Genomic DNA, 15,816 nt, shown 5'->3' with positions numbered 1-15,816 from the left:
ACTTAATTTACTAATTTAATCTTAAGTAGCAATGCTCCAAGTAATTAAATCGCTTAAGGAACTCTTGAAAATGTTTGTACTCTGTGTTTACACGATTCCCTGTGTCATTTTAAGCAACACAGCAATTTGAACAACTCGAGCAGCTTCGGATATTTCATTAAAAAACGAAGTTAGCGATCTTTGACGGGCGGACGTGAACGATGTATCTCGTTGCGGAGCCCCTATTTTTCGTATAGAGTTCAAAACTCAATAAATGCTGGGAAAGAAAAAGAATTCCGTCGACGCCGAGCACTGGGCAGAGGGACACGCGGAACCGTTTGATCCCCGGCGATCGCGTCGCCGGTCTGCGCGCCGCGGAGAAAAAATATTGAAGCGTGGATGCGAAAAAGCGCCGAGTCAGGATCACGCGGCTATCGAGTTATTTCAGCGACGAGATAAGCGTTATCCGAGCCGACCATCCCCTGCGGCTATGAATATTAACGAATTCCGGCGTACCGGGACGGACAAGACTTGAAAGGGATCGACTGGACTACGGTTGGTGTGTGCGTGACAATCCGGGAATGAAATTAATTTTCCACCCTCGCGACGTATTGCTGTAATGCCTTATACCGAGGATAAATTGTTTATCGAGTGTCGGTCGACGGAAGAACGAACAGTCCCTCAACATTTTTTTATATAAAATCGTAGACGTGGTTGTTTAATTCAATCCCTTTAACAATTGTCGTTACATTTGATATACACAAATTTATTTAGACATTAATTAGTCGCGCATCGATGGACAGGTACTTTATTATCCAAGCTATCTTCTACTGTGGGGGCATTCACGTCCCTCATTTCGTCCTTGTAGCACGCGCAATATTTGACAATCGCGCGAGCGGCCCACAACTTTCCCACGGAGTTTTTCGCAAATCATATTTGAGATTCACCGGCTCAAGAAGTTTGTCGGCAAATCAGATAGAGCCGCGAGAAAGAACGAGGTGGAAGAGAAAAGGGAGAGAGGGTGGACCGGGTTTCTCTCCCCGTAGCAGCTCGTTCTGTACTCTGTGTCGGACAGCGGACAATTATTCCGCCGCTAATTGAGTTACGTCACGGCCTAAATGCCCGATGAATATTCATATCCTTGCCCGTGCTATCCTCCGCGCAACCCTCCCCTCGCTCCACCCCTCCTCTACCCTTCCCGCTGGCCGCCGCCCGAGGCAAGAAAAAGTTGTCGCGAGTTAAAAATGTAATGAAATTAGAAAATTACGTCCGCCCATCATTCCGAGCGAATGCTGCGAATTTCCGTTTCCCTTTCTTCCCCGCCGTTCTCGCCCTCTAACTTTGTTTCGACCGCGTCCTCCTTCGCGAGCCGCGGATAACAGCGAAATAAATTTTTTTAATTACTTCCCCCAAACAATCGTAGTTTTTAATAAATTCCGCGATATTACGCGGGATTTATGAACGCGTCAGAAAAGGATAAATCATTCACGTTATCTCGATGGCTCTGAAATTTCTATATTTTGGTTCAGTGGGGTACACGAAATACTTTGAAAAACGAAATACCTATTTTACATAAATTTTATTTGTTAATATTACAAATTTATTCTTCAGGGATGCTCTGAGCATCTTGACGCGATAGAAAAATGACCACGCATCTTATATTGTACCCTAAACGCGTTAAAACCCTCTTCGTCGAACTCGCGTCTCGAGTCGTTTCATCAAAGACCGCGATACAATTTCCAGATGCACTTCAACCAGCTCCTCCAATTTTCCACCGCGGTCGCAAGAAACCAGCCGCCATTCATCGCAGTCCCGAGCAATTCCGACAAAAAATAAGTTGGTTGATTCCCACCCGGCTCCCCCGTCCGCCGTTTCTTTCGAACTTGGCGCTTAATTACAGGTCCAGGGGAGATCGGGTCCGCGAGAATCGGAATATTTCGCGGACGGTGGCCGCGATTATGCATGCGGATCATAATTTCGCCGTTAGACCGTCGAAGCGGCGTGGTCGTTATCGCGAGGGGGAAAACGGATCAGCCAGATTTTCCTGCTCGTTTTTCCGGCTGGAAACGACTCGTTCCTTTTCTTCTCCTCGCCTGTGCGCGCACCTCTTCACCCTTCGTGCCGCGCGGCCCCGTTCGCCTGCAGCGGACGGACGAGGTGACTTAGAGAGATTGCGATTTGCATAATGCAATTCAACGGGATCCCGTTTCAAGGAAAAGTCAAGAAGAACAGGGCAATTACAATGAAACTCCATGGGACGCGGTGGCTTTCACGGCCTTGCTACCGACCACCTAGACGATGTCGACTTTATAAATATTCAGCCGGTCATTAAGGCGAGCAAGACAGTGGTACGATCGCGGGCCTGGGCTACGGAAAGTAGAAAGGGGGTGTATAAAAGCGGTGCAGTTCGACGGCGAGCCGAGCGTTATTGCGCCTGCCCTCGCGGTTTTCTTGTAATTCGATTCAAAATGCCGGCCTGATAATAATAGCGGCTGCGCCCGCCTCCGGCAGGCTTACCCTATTAACATTGTTGGCTATCTTTTTGCTTTGAACAAGCGTGTGTGTTGAATCGCATTGTTCAATTACAATTGGCGATGAGAGGATTGCATTACGCTCTGATTGTCCGCCGGCTCGTATCTTCGTCGATTTCGAACTTCACTTCGGGCTAGTTGGTCCCGATTAAAAATTCAATTCGCGAAAGTGTATCGAGTTCGTTCCCTCATAATTTTCCACTTTCTTTTAACCATTCATAGAACGGTGACTATTGGTACGTTCCATTTTTCAATCAGTTCGTATTAAATATCATTAGCTTCGCATGAGTTACACGGAATTCTCAATAATCCGATATTTGTTAGTGGAAAGTTAGCGCGAAAAATTTAATTAAAGTTCCAGTATCCTCCGCCGCCCACGAAAGGGCGATCCGAACGAAACAGCGGACTTTTAATTAAGAAAGAAATTCCGCGACACACAACCTCGCTGTCGCACTTCGCCTCCTTATGCTCGCCTCGAACACCTACCACTTCAACCCTCTCGCGCTCGCTCCACTGGATAATCACGCCCCTCGAATTCATCCACCGTTACGATCCCACGCGAAAACGTATCGCGGCAAAGCGAGCGGTTCGCGTGGCCACTTATCGAACGTCGAAAATCCGCCGGAGCACCCAACGCGAGGAGTCTACGAGGCGAGGAAATCCAGACGGTAAATCGAAAACAGGCGCGAGCAAGAACGAGAGAGAGAGAGAGAGAGCGAGAGAGAGAGAGTGAGAAAGCGGGAACTGGTAGGCGGTGGACGATGTAGAAAGGGCGGAAAGAGAGGATCGACGAAAGACGGGAGATCGAAGGACTGGCTGGTACGGGTCGGGTGATTGTCTTCGCCTTGGAGAGAGAGAAAAGCGGATTAAGGCGGTTGGTTAAAGAGCAGTTACCATATAGTTGAGCAACGAAGCAACGAGCCAAGGCGGATGGAGAGACAGAAAGGGAGGGCGGAGAAGGGTTGAGAGCGTTCACGGGGCACGGTGGAAGGTGGAAAAGGAGATGGTTTCTTGAATCGTGCCGGCGGAAGGTACGCGGAGTTACTCCTACCCCTGGCTACGTCCATAACTAGCTTCAGTTCCAAGGCAAGGAAGGCAGCTCTCCTCGAGTAGGTATATGGCTGCCGCCGCCGTTGCCGCTACCACCGCCACGGTTACTGCAATAGCAGAAACTGTCGAGTTAAGTAACTGCCGGTACTTACAGTAACTTCGCGCGCAATGAGACCGCCTACATAAATACACCTAATACACTTGCCTCCTTCTCCTCTAGCCCGCTACCCAGGCCGCCCCCAAAGGCCCCCGCCGCCGTTCTGTTACCTATCCAGTCGCGTTCGTTCGCCAGCGTGCATGATATACCCTATATCCACCGTTCGTTGCGGTAAATTCCCTCGGCGTTGCTGCCGCGACGCCGCCTTCCGCCGCGATACGACATCGCACGCCCCGCGTCCGCTTGTTGCCTCTTTCTTGTGGTTTATCGCTTTCTTTTTCACTTGCCGAAGTGTAAACGCGTGGGATCGGTATTAAGCGGTGCAAGGGAATTTATGGGGTGACGCGCGGAATTCGTTGTCGCCGGGCATTCGTTTCCGCGTCGCTGCTAGATTGTTCAGGGGTGGGATTCGGGGGTTGTATTGTAGTGTTTGTACAGAGTTTTGGATGATAACGCGAACTAATTCGTACGTATCGTCTACCACTGAGGGTGTTTTATGACTTCCAATTTTGTTGCACGCGTTTCATTTTTATGTATTACGATCGTAATATGAATTTTTGATAAGGTTGAAATTTGAAAGTTTGATTTCTATTAATTCAAGGCTTGCAATTCCAGCGGACCAGGTACTCCGAGTGTTCCGTTCAGAAGCTGCAGAGTAACTCCCATTCTGAAACTAATCTCGCTCCGAAAGAAGCGCTATAGGTACAAATAGGAGCGCGAGAACACCAATAAGGATATCGGAGCGGTTCCCTTAGCCTTGAGGACGTGTGCAGTATCTTTTCATTGTAAAGGGAAGTGGGGAAATCTTCTGGTGGAATTTCGTTCGAAATTCAGCATTTATTGGGAGACAAAAGTGTTCCCTTTAAGATGTTGCCGCGGGGGAGACAGTTATTCGAGTAAATAAAATATTATTGTCCATTTATAATTTAAACTTTTTACTTAACGTGGGTACGAAGATAACGTTGGGAATAAGAGGGGACGGGAGGACGACTTTTTGTTTGAATAATGTCCGCATCAAACTCCGCGATGAGTACTTGAAGATTAAAAAGCGTCTACAAAACCATCCCCTCGCGAGGGCGGGCGAAGACTCTCTCCATTCACATTTAGTGAACTTAAAGTAAAATTTCTTTTCTTAGACTATAATTTTTCCTGTCGCTTCAGAGCTCGTTATCTCTGACAAAGACTCCATTCGACTAAAGGTGATAAAAAATCTCATTATCTCGGCGTAAAGATTACTCTGCAGATTTATTATGACGTTATCCTTCCATCGTAGCCCGCTGTACTTATCCGTTCATCATTTTGTCCCTGTGACGCAGAAAACACCGCCGTCTACCTTCCTTGGGCCGATCAAATTAAAATTCTGTCGATCAGAAATTTATGCGCCAGAATCGAGGCGATTCCAATTTGCGTGCGAAGAAATATAAACGTCGAGAGATTTCGTTGTACCCCGTGATTCATTAAGAGAACTTCGAGAACGGTTCATCGAGAAGCCTTGTCCAATGCTCCCGCGTTCGCAAGAAGGATTGGCGCACAAAAATTACGGTCCCTCCCCTCGGATAATAATTCCAAAGGAAATGCATCACTTTGACGGACGTTATCCCGTTCACCTTGGTCGCCATTCGAGGTCTACCTCAACAGGCCCAAACAAAGTACCCTTTAACCATCGCGGAACTTTGTTCCCGTCGTTGTTACGCTTTTCACCGATCGCCAGAATCTACTTACACATAAATTACCTCGATAAAAAGATCCACCCCCGCGAGCTCGTTTAATAAAAAGATCAACCGATAGCTAATCCATAAATCCTTTACAGATTATCCGTATTAACTCCAGAGAGGCGACTCCACTTTCCTTCTACCGCTCTCAATTCACGAAGAACGTTCTTCGCTTCTCGCTTATAATTACTCCAAAGATTTCACTTTTAAAATTGAATGAGCGCACGCTGACGATAGTTCGTCCCCTCGACGCGTCGTCTGACTGACATTTCGACCGCCTCCTAGGCGTCTTTCCTTTTTTTGTCGAGCGTTTCCGCGCGAGAAACGCTCGCGTTAGGGCTCGGATAAACACGGCTTCACCTGATTTCACCGCGGATTCTCCTCCGCCCCCAATCCATCTCGGCTGGCCTTATACAGCGAGAGCTCTTTTCCGCGCGATGGAGAGGATGTGACAAACAAATGCACCGCGTCAGCCCGGCGTGACACTCTTACGTGGCTGGGTTGCCTCGGCAAAGGGGGTGGAAGTAAAGCACAGGAGGGTCGGGCCAAGGCGGAGAGCAGCACGGCAGCTAGACGAGGATGAAAAGTAGAGGATCGTAGAAGCCGTGCTCAAGTAGACAAGGGACACGTCAGCCGCCATCCTTCTACTCAGCCTTTTATAGATTATTCACGTACAATGGTCGAGTGACAAGTGGCGGGCCACGCCGCTCGAAACGGTGGATCTTCCCTACCCTACCCTTCCTTTATCCTAGCCACTAAGGGAAATCTCGATCTTCTTTTTCTTGTTGCACGCGCGGCAGCCAGTGGCCCGAAGCGACGTGCCGGGGAAGATAACGAACCGATCGATTTTAGAGTGACAGTATTTTCAAGCTGTTTGCGGTAGGAGATCGCTTTTACGGAGCTAGAAAATTTTCTTTGCACTCTCCTTCTTGCACTGTTCCTTCATATATCACGAGACGAGTTAATTTTCATTTCAATATTGTTCATCGAGCATTCGATACAAGAAATTAGAGCCAACATCCCGACAGATTATCGCGTTAACCTTTTGCGATCGAACGACGACTCTCACGCGTCACGATGTTTAGCGTGGCAACTCGAGCGTCGAGCGAGAGGCGACAGTCTCTGTTTATGCTAAATTTCGTTGTCTCCAGTTGATAGAAGTGAAGTATTGGTCGTTATCTCCAGTTGATAGAAGCGAAGGACTGTTTATGTCTTTGGTTGAAAAGTGACTTTGTGACGTAAGATGAGGATTAAGATAAAATTTTTCTACGAATGGAGTCCTGAATACTATGTGTCTAGCGTTAGTACAGTTTCGACGATAGTAGCGAGCACATGTATCGCGAAATTTTGCACCATCCATTTTAAAGCTTTGAGACGAGTTTGATTTTGAATTAATCAGAAACTTATCTATCCATGATGAAATTGGTGGTAGAGCGAGTACAAACAGTGATGACATATCGCGGGTGTGAGAAATAGAAAAATTGGAGTAATGGATAGTGAATCCGGAAGTAGCAACGATGACCCACAACATTCTTGCAATTCAGAATGCCTTGATAAGTGTTTTGTAAAATATCACACCAAACGCAACCGCAGAACTTGAACCACCCAACCGAAAAGGTCATCAAAACGCAAAGGGTTAATTTCACAAACTAATCACGCGAAACCAAACCCTAAACAGTCCTCTCCCACTCGTTCCACCCATTTCAACGACCATCAAGCGCAACGAATCACCTTACAAGTCTCTCGTAATGTCCATCCGCATCGCTCATGCGGTTGCACTCTCGCGGTGCACGATTAAACGTCCGCCAAAGCTTCGAAAGGAATACCAGATCCTCTTAGCGTTCGATCGACGAGGCACTCGTCTCGACGCGGGATTGCGACTCGCCGGAGAGGACGCATCGCGGCGAGCATTGTCACTTCAGAATTCAACGAGGAACAGATGCGGCGTATATCGAATTACGAGATCGATGAATGTTCCGCGTTATATCGCGAGCATTCCGCGCTCGTCGTAAACACGAAGTCGTAAAACACGCCAGGAGGATCTCCCCGTTGCGGGCGCGGACGGTTCGGTGCGTCCATGTAAATGCATGGCCGTCGACGCCGGACGGTCAGTGTTTTTCACCCCTTATTCGGTATTGCGCTGTTTGGTGTTTTAATGTTGATTGGACGACTGCCGATTCAGCCGACGTTCGTTTGCCAGGATTGTTGTTTCCGCGCCGCGGTCGAGCGAGAATTTTCAAAATTCTACACCGCCCTCGTGCACGCGCACAGACACGCGAGCGCGCGCGTAACCGCGAACGGGTGAATTGTCAGCGAAATCGCGAGCGTCGATGGGTTTATTCTATTCGAGCGGAGTAATACGACGCTCCCGCGAATAGCCACGATTCTTGTGATATAATGGGATTCGCTGAGAGTCTACGAGGTACGCTTTCATATCTCTTTTCGGTCGAGCTTCGCAATGTCGAGCCACGATTTTAGCTCTCTATACCGGGGATTCTTATTTATTTATAATCTATACAATCGAGCATCGCGAGGTTATATACTCGGTAGAAGCGGCGGAGTTCGAAAAGTGCCGCAGATACTCTGATGTTTATGGTTCATTAATGTCCGTCCGGGTTTAAGTTCCCGTCGGCCATGATTCACGCACGGTTGTATCGTTTTAAAAGGCTATTAAATAATTTACAATGTACTTGATGCATGAATAATTTATCGCCCGTTCAGCCGTGTCGAATAATAGCGTTCCCATTGCTGACAGAGGATAATCAATTTTGACGATTGCGCGAGATGCCCGTACCAAGTGCCCGGAGATTCGAAATTGCCATTTTATTATGGCGCATAATTCAATCAGCGGTTCATTCAATTTTACAGCAAGAATTTAACGAGCGGCGAAAGGTATCGTTCTAAATAAATTAAATTAGCAACATCGTCACGCAACGCTCGTAACAGAATCGTGGGAATTACAATTACCAATTTCAGCGGGACGTTATCGCGTCGGCGTCTCCGCAAACTGTTCGATAATTTTCTGCACCGCGGCCAAAGATACGCGCGATCGTCTATAACCGGTACCGGAGCAACAATTCCCGTTACTCTCTGCCTTCGTAAATCCCGTCTCCTCGCGAGTATCGCGAGGTTCACCGTAATATCGTGATGCACTCGTGAAAATTCCGTCGCGCGCGCGCGCGCGCATCGCGTTGATTCCGCGCTAAAACGCGTTAAACGTGTAAACATTTGACGTTAATGGCCCCTGGCGCAGCGGATGCACCCCCCCGCCTGGTCTCTCGGTTTATTACGGCTAATAGATTTATTGCTCGATAGGGGACACGTACGCGGCCCCCGTATTGTTATTGTAAGGAGGGATCTATGGAAGCTATGAAGCTGTCATGTAGCAGCTGAATAGCGGAGATATATGCGCGACCGTGGTACGAGTCTAAGTAAACGCTTGAATATGAAAGCCAGTTCGGTTGCACGTGGCGGAAATTTTGCTGGGGCGACGCTTGCTTAAACAATCGCTACGGCGCGCCGACAGATTCCGCTGGTCTATTCGGATCCCGCGCGGGGATCCTTCTCGATGACAAATGATACTCCCAGCGGTGAAAAATTACGCGCGCCGATTGTTTGGCGTATCGGTGGCAACTTACGGTGCCGGGGATATTTATTGCGTCGCTCGGAAATTTGCATAACGTTTCCACACAATTTTCGCGACGATATGATTGATAAAACGCTGCCGCGTCCGACTCGCCACGGTCGATGTAACGAATTGGAACCGTCGAGCAATAACTATCGCGGGCACACGGTTAGTTTCAACGGTAAGATTTATTATATTAGTTCTACGGGTTAATTACAGCGATCGCGTAGGCGCGCGGCGAATAAATAATTCATTCGTATCCATGCATACCAATTAAAATTTCCCAATAAAGAAATATTGAAATTACTCGTACGGTTCACTTGGAAACCGACAGAAACTCTCTGTTATTCCGACGTGGAGCACGGGCTTGGAATTAATCAAAATTCAGGGCCAAAACTCTGAAAACACATCACGAACCGGCCGGGGGGACAGAAATCCAGTCGAAAACGTTATCCGCCTTTCGAACGGTCCGCGTAAATCAAGTTGTACCGGGTAGCCGCTTGAGCGTGACATTCGATTCCGCAAACAAGCCGGAGAATCTGCCAATTTCGCCAGTCCACGATACTGTATCCCGTGGCTCGTAAATCCCCGCAAACGAGGTACAAAAATGGTCGAAGTTCACGCGACACCGGGTCCACGGGGCCAAAAACACTTGGACCGTTTCGAGTGTCTCGCGTATCGCGTGTCCGAGAGAGTCAAACCCTGTCCGCACGCGCGGTTCGACGGCTCGTTTGCCGCACGAAAAGTCGGCTGGACGAGGAAGCCAAGCAAAGACAGAGAGCCAGAGGACACGGGTCTGGGCCCTATCAAAAATTCAATCCGCGCGGGTGTTCGTGGCTCTGCGAAAGGGTTGCACCGGGGAGCTCGTAACGCGAAACGTTTCCTGGAATTTTCGCGACGGCATGGACCTGTCACGGGTCCGCGTTTATTCCTCGGAGAACGGGAACAGGCGAAGGTGTACGTTTTCGAAAAACCTGGATAGCTTTCAGTAAATGAAATTCAATTTTCATGGGCTAAAAACGTACGTAATCCTTTTAGAAATTAATTTCGTTGTCTCGTTGCAAAATTTTTTCATCCATTACCAAGTCTCTACATCGTCGATCGTATATCAGCCTCCAAAAAACGCGAGGAGGTAAACAAATCTCAGCAGAAATAAATGACACGATGTCAAAAACAACGCCACCCTATCTCGCGCATCGTCCAAATTCTCCACTCGCGGCTGCAAAAAGAGAGGGGGAAAAAAATGAAAACGTCGCGTCAGCGTCTGAAGGCGAAAATACGCGGTTCAATTTGGCGGAGCAACGCGTTCGGTTCAACAGAAACGTGAGCGAAGGTAAACAATACAAATTGCCGTTCGACCGTTCAACCGAATTCTAATTTCCATTCCTCGCTTTATTCCGTCGAATGAACCGCGCGTTGCCCGGGAGCGAGGCGCGCCCCACGTATTTTCATCTCAGGAGCAGAGAGACACGCGGCGAGACGCGTCAGAGGAATTGGCGCGTTCGGTTCCTGAAGCATGTGTGGCCCATAAATAACATGTAAATATTTTCAATAACTGCAGAGCCAGCCCCAGCATGAAAAATGCAAACCGCTTTGCGTCCGGTAGCCGCGCTATCGTGCACGGTGCAACGCTTCTCCAACCCCGTGTGAGACGCTCGAGATCGTCCGCCACCCTCCTCGCGGCTCTTCCGTATTCCTGGCCAAACTATCTTTTAATATATCTGTATATGTACACGGTGTCCCGCGCGAAATTTATGGCACCGGACGCGGGCCGATATTTGTTTCACTCGTGCGTCCCACTTCGCCCACCGCCACCCCCGCGCGCCATCTCCGCCTCTCTTTCCACCCTCTCACGGTTCGCCTTAAACCACGCCAGGGAGTTATATGTTGACCACGGAAAAAGAGCCGCCACGGGGGACGAAATAATTTCGTGTATGCAGTGTCGTGACTCTTGCGGATAGGTTGCTGTTAATTCTGCACCGCGGGGATGTTACTCTTTTCGATTGACGTTGCGGTGAAAGGATTGGGGCGAGGGTACGCGATGATCGACTGCGAGGCATGCTCGCGGAAATTTTGGCATTTATTCGAGACTTGGAAACTATCTTTGTCGTATTTGGAGGATACTAAAGATCGTTGATGGATCGATGTTTAATTTGTTACAAAGTGAATGGATAATTTTTGGTGATTTGCAGGCAGGAAGTGGAGGATTTTATTTGAAATTGATCAGAGTTGTTGGTGATCATTGTAACTTGTTACTTTTCTTGGAATAATACTAATGTATTCTATGTTTTATTTTGCAGGGGCTTCGGATTCATCACGTTTGCAGATCCCGCGAGTGTAGACAAAGTGCTGGCACAGGGTAACCACGAGTTAGACGGCAAGAAAGTAAGTAGTCGAGCAAAACTTTTACACCGCGTTATCGATTGCGTTACCTTTCTGTCACACATTTTTAAGCTCGCTGTGCTCCTCACAGTGTCAAGAAATTTATTTATAGTTAAGTCGTAGTTCCCTTATTCGTCATATTTGCGCCACTTTCACATAGCAACGCGGAATGATTATCGAACAAGTCGTTAGAGTCGACCACATCTTTACGGTGTCGCTCGGCTATGCACTAATTAGGTGATCGTTAGTGCCCCGCGTGTAACGACTACTTAGAGCCATCGATATCCATTCGCGAAGCTGTGAGGTACGCGTGGTATGACCAGCGAGGAGCGAAAAAAGTGGTAATGAGAAGCAGCACGGCGGTCAGCGGAAACGGTCGTTCGAGCGCAGACGCGAGGGCCGTTCGACGCAGCAGGACGCGAGAAAAATCGGTTCGCACGAGCGTCAGGATCGAATGTGTACCGCGAGAGCAATTAACCGCTGCGCAGTTCTTGATCGAGATAATTGATACACCACGGCCGAGGTTAATTGATCGCGCTTGATAGATAAATATTGCCGGTGTCTGGATTCCTGAGGCCAGCATTTGTCTGGCCGCGCAAGAAATTGATTGATTATTGGACGTACGTATCCGGGTACGCGATGGCGAGGGATAGAAAATGGGTGAAAAATCATAGAGCACAGGAGAGCGGGTAGTTCATTAAAGGTTGGAAGTTAGGTCTGACGAAACACGAGTCAAGTATCTCTTTTTATATTCAATGGCAGACGACTGGAAGTGTTTTCGGTTAAAAACTCGATTAATTATTATACTTTTGTGATTATTACCTGATATTATTAAATTTTTATTCCAAACATCTTCTCGTCGAAATGTGCTACCCATTGTTTGACAGATCGTTACATATATCTGTTAATTAGTCCAAATTATAATATATCAAGCCTGCATATGTCGCGAACACGTACAAATTATCTATCGTTGCAATGTAACATTAATTCAAACAAAACCGAGCAAATTGCCGTTATTAATTACCAGTAAATTTACAAAAGACACGCACTCCAACATATATCCATAACATCCATACGCGACGAATTCATGGTTCACCTTTGATCGAGACAAAAATCCCCGCATCCGCGTGCAACTATTCAGTACACAGCTCCTTAAATCGCCGCAAATCGACAACCGTCGAACCCATCCGAACCGCACGGTCTCGTCACCGCTTTTGCGCGACGCGGAAACACTCTGACCCCCGGTCGAATTCCCGACATTCGTCGAGGAAGCGAACCACGAGGGACCCCAGCGGACGGCGTAGTCAAACGAATTCCGCGAGTTCGCGCGGGTAACTCGGTCGAACGGCGTTCCATCGAAAGAGAGAACGGCGGAGCGTTTTCCGCGGGCGAAACTTCCGGTGGCTCGTTTCACGCGCGCTTAGACAATTTAGCGGCGAATCAGGCGGCGGTGCACGCGTCGTTGCGCGGCCGCATTGACCGGAACGATGCTTTTGGCAGTGATTAATCGTCCAGCGGCGCGGACGTGTCACCGAATACGGCGAATACCGTTTCAACCGACCCGTCCGGCCTACCCGCGCCGCTGCGAGGAGACAATGCGCGCCGCGGATAATATCGTAAGGCGGCTGGGCCGAGCAGAGAAGGGCGGACAGAGAGAAATAGTTGCGGACATTAGCTGTCCACGGTAGCATAAGTACGACGACCGCGCGGCCGGTTCCGTAAGTACTACGAATACGTATTAACCGTGGCACGACGTAGAGGCTGCGGCGCTGCCTCTACCGTGGGGTATATCCAGACTCACATAAATTTCGCGTAATTCGCTCGCCTAATGCAAATTGCGAGCGCGCTGCGGCGGAGTCTAACACCTCCTCGATAGTACACGAGGAACGAGATAGCGGGAGCGAGCGCGCGGTGCCGACCCCGCCGCATCCTATTAAGGTCTCCGTCGTCCCTTCCGCACCCCCGGCCAGACACCGTCTTTATCTCCTGTCGCGACCCTCGCGTTCGCTTCTTTCTTGCGGTTTCATTGCGTAAGGGTAGCTCAAGGTGGATACGGTGAGAAAGAACAGAGTCGCTTGTCTGAACGGAGATCATCGTCAGGTAGATTAAACGTTTTTGATAGCGGTCGCTTTCAATGTGTTGCTTTTTTCTGGCAAATTATCGTTCCGATGTGACGTTTGGATTATATTCTCGAACCACTTTATGAAGCTTGCTTTTTTTTACAATTATCTACGATATCATTTTTATTGATAATCTATCTTACGCTTCACGCAAACCTGGAACCAACAATCTCGAATAAAACAGTTGCGAATTCAGGATTGCCTGAATCCTCTGCTCATCGATCCCTCCCTCTCTTTACCTCATCGTCCTTTGTCTATCCTGCGTTTCGTCGTTCTTGACGATGCAAGACGAAGCAGAAAGCGAAGGAGAAACCGTGGTAGAGTGCGCGCTGCGCTCTCGTCCACTGACAAGCTTCGTCACATTAATTAGCGGATCGTTCGTCTCCGGCCGCGTTAATGAACGCTCTCGTGTAATTCTGGAGAGGTCCTTGGCCCGTCGCGTTGCGCGCGAGACAAAATAAACGAAACAAAGCGAAGGGTAGGAGTGGCGGCGGTTCGGTTCAGCCGGGGACCGGAAGTCGTCACGCCGCGCCCATCGTGGATCCTCGCTGCCTCTGGCTGGAAGCGTATCGACGGTTTCGACGAGGAAACCGCTCGATCGCGACGCTGCAGCCAGGCAGACTCCGTTCACGATTACCTCGTCGACTTTCATCAGTTTTCTATTTCATCCGTGGACACTTTCTCCGCTCGTTTCGTATCATCTCTGGTCTCGTGGCATCGTCTGATCTCTACGAATTACGAAAATGATGAAGTCCCTAAGTTAGAAACTTACAATTCTTTTCCAGCGTAACAAAGATGTAGCAATGTAAATTAAATGACAGAGCAATACAATAATATTTGCATCCAGTGTAAACCTCTTTTTAAGTTTCACACACAGGAGTACATTATAAATTCTATTTTAGAAAGTATGTACAATTGCTTTACTAGGCCAACAACAAGAAACTCAAGCAACTAATTAAATTTCTCTTCGTCTCGTTAAATTCAATCGTCGAATTTCTGTACGAGAAATTTAAAACACACCGTTCGGAACCAGCTCCGGCGTTATTCGAAGTTCAGCCGCCGAATCGAAGCGATTGAATGGACACCAAATGATAAACGATTACCCATCGAATTATCACGGTCGAGCAGAAGAAGACACAGGGACGAGGGGGCGTGGGCGGTTACGGGATTTTTGTCGTCCGGTTTCAGAGGGGTGGCTCCGCGTGTCATCGACAGACGGCCGGTACGTTTAATATTATCGAAAATCACACGGGAACGCACGCAAGAGCGATTCTGCGGACCGATGCTACGGCAACGCGGCCATTTCTCTCTGTATTTGTCCCCGGGACACAATGATTTCGCAAGCTGCCGCGTAAGCACCCGCACCGCGGTGCCTACCGCCGATCAGAATGGCCGTCAGATTGCGCTTAATCGGGCCCGGGCTCTGATTAAAAAATACATGGATCGCACGTGCCGCGACCGCGCGCAGCCTCATTTGCCATCCGTTTAATCCGCGCCACGCGCATCGCCGATGGTTAAATCGCAGAGCTGCGTGCACGCCACGCGAGAAATCCGATGAAACCCCGAAATTCGACGGCGAATTGTTTTTTCGGTTTATCGACGATCTCGCTTCTTTATCATTTAACTATGAACACTATCGATCGAACCGTAAAATGATATCAATGATCGTAATCAGTGTAAGTTGTTTCTGTATATGAAGTGTAATTCAAAATCGCGTAGCAAGAATAGAAATTGTTTATTAAACTAGCTTTTCCATTGTGTGATTCTTGCAGAATATTTTGTGCGTTGAATATTGCAAGTTGATTTTTGAGGATGAAGTTTCCTCGATAAACCAGCTCCGTGGACTTCCGCGTTTGAATTTTCGATCTGCAACGCAAGAATATCGCGCAGCCCCAGCTAAGAACGTGACACCCCCGAGGAGCTGTCGATATTCTCTCTTGACCACACTTTTACGGTCACAATATATATTCAAGTTCAAATTCAGCCCCGTGGAATATCATGGCGAGAGGAAATCTTTTATTTAAAATATAATATATTCAAGAGAAGGAACATGACACCGTAATATCATACATTTTATGCAACTACCCCCGCTGCCACTGCATTTACGTCAAACTTTCAAATTCACCATATTTTAACATCCAGCGAAATAGTGATGAGACGTCGTATAAAAACGAGGGATATAGGGGAACGTAGAAATCGAGTGTTTGACAAGGATCGATTGAAACGATGCTATGTAAATTCGTGGACGAGGAGGGCGGAG

General features: G+C 48.2%; 1 protein-coding gene across 4 annotated transcripts in view; it reads left to right on the top strand.

Moving 5' to 3' along the window:
* The window catches only part of Rbp6 (RNA-binding protein 6), a 720,663-nt gene that overhangs the window by 406,257 nt on the left and 298,590 nt on the right, over nucleotides 1-15,816 (top strand). For all 4 annotated transcript variants that reach the window (XM_076903951.1, XM_076903952.1, XM_076903949.1 and 1 more), the window contains exon 4: nucleotides 11,355-11,439. In XM_076903951.1, coding sequence (XP_076760066.1) covers nucleotides 11,355-11,439 — 85 coding nt within the window. The remainder of the gene's footprint in view (nucleotides 1-11,354; nucleotides 11,440-15,816) is intronic.

Source organism: Xylocopa sonorina, chromosome 11 (assembly GCF_050948175.1).
Source record: "Xylocopa sonorina isolate GNS202 chromosome 11, iyXylSono1_principal, whole genome shotgun sequence".
In the NCBI taxonomy this organism is placed as follows: domain Eukaryota; kingdom Metazoa; phylum Arthropoda; class Insecta; order Hymenoptera; family Apidae; genus Xylocopa; species Xylocopa sonorina.
Note: the sequence above shows the minus strand (reverse complement) of the source record. Positions and strands in the feature narration are given on the sequence as shown.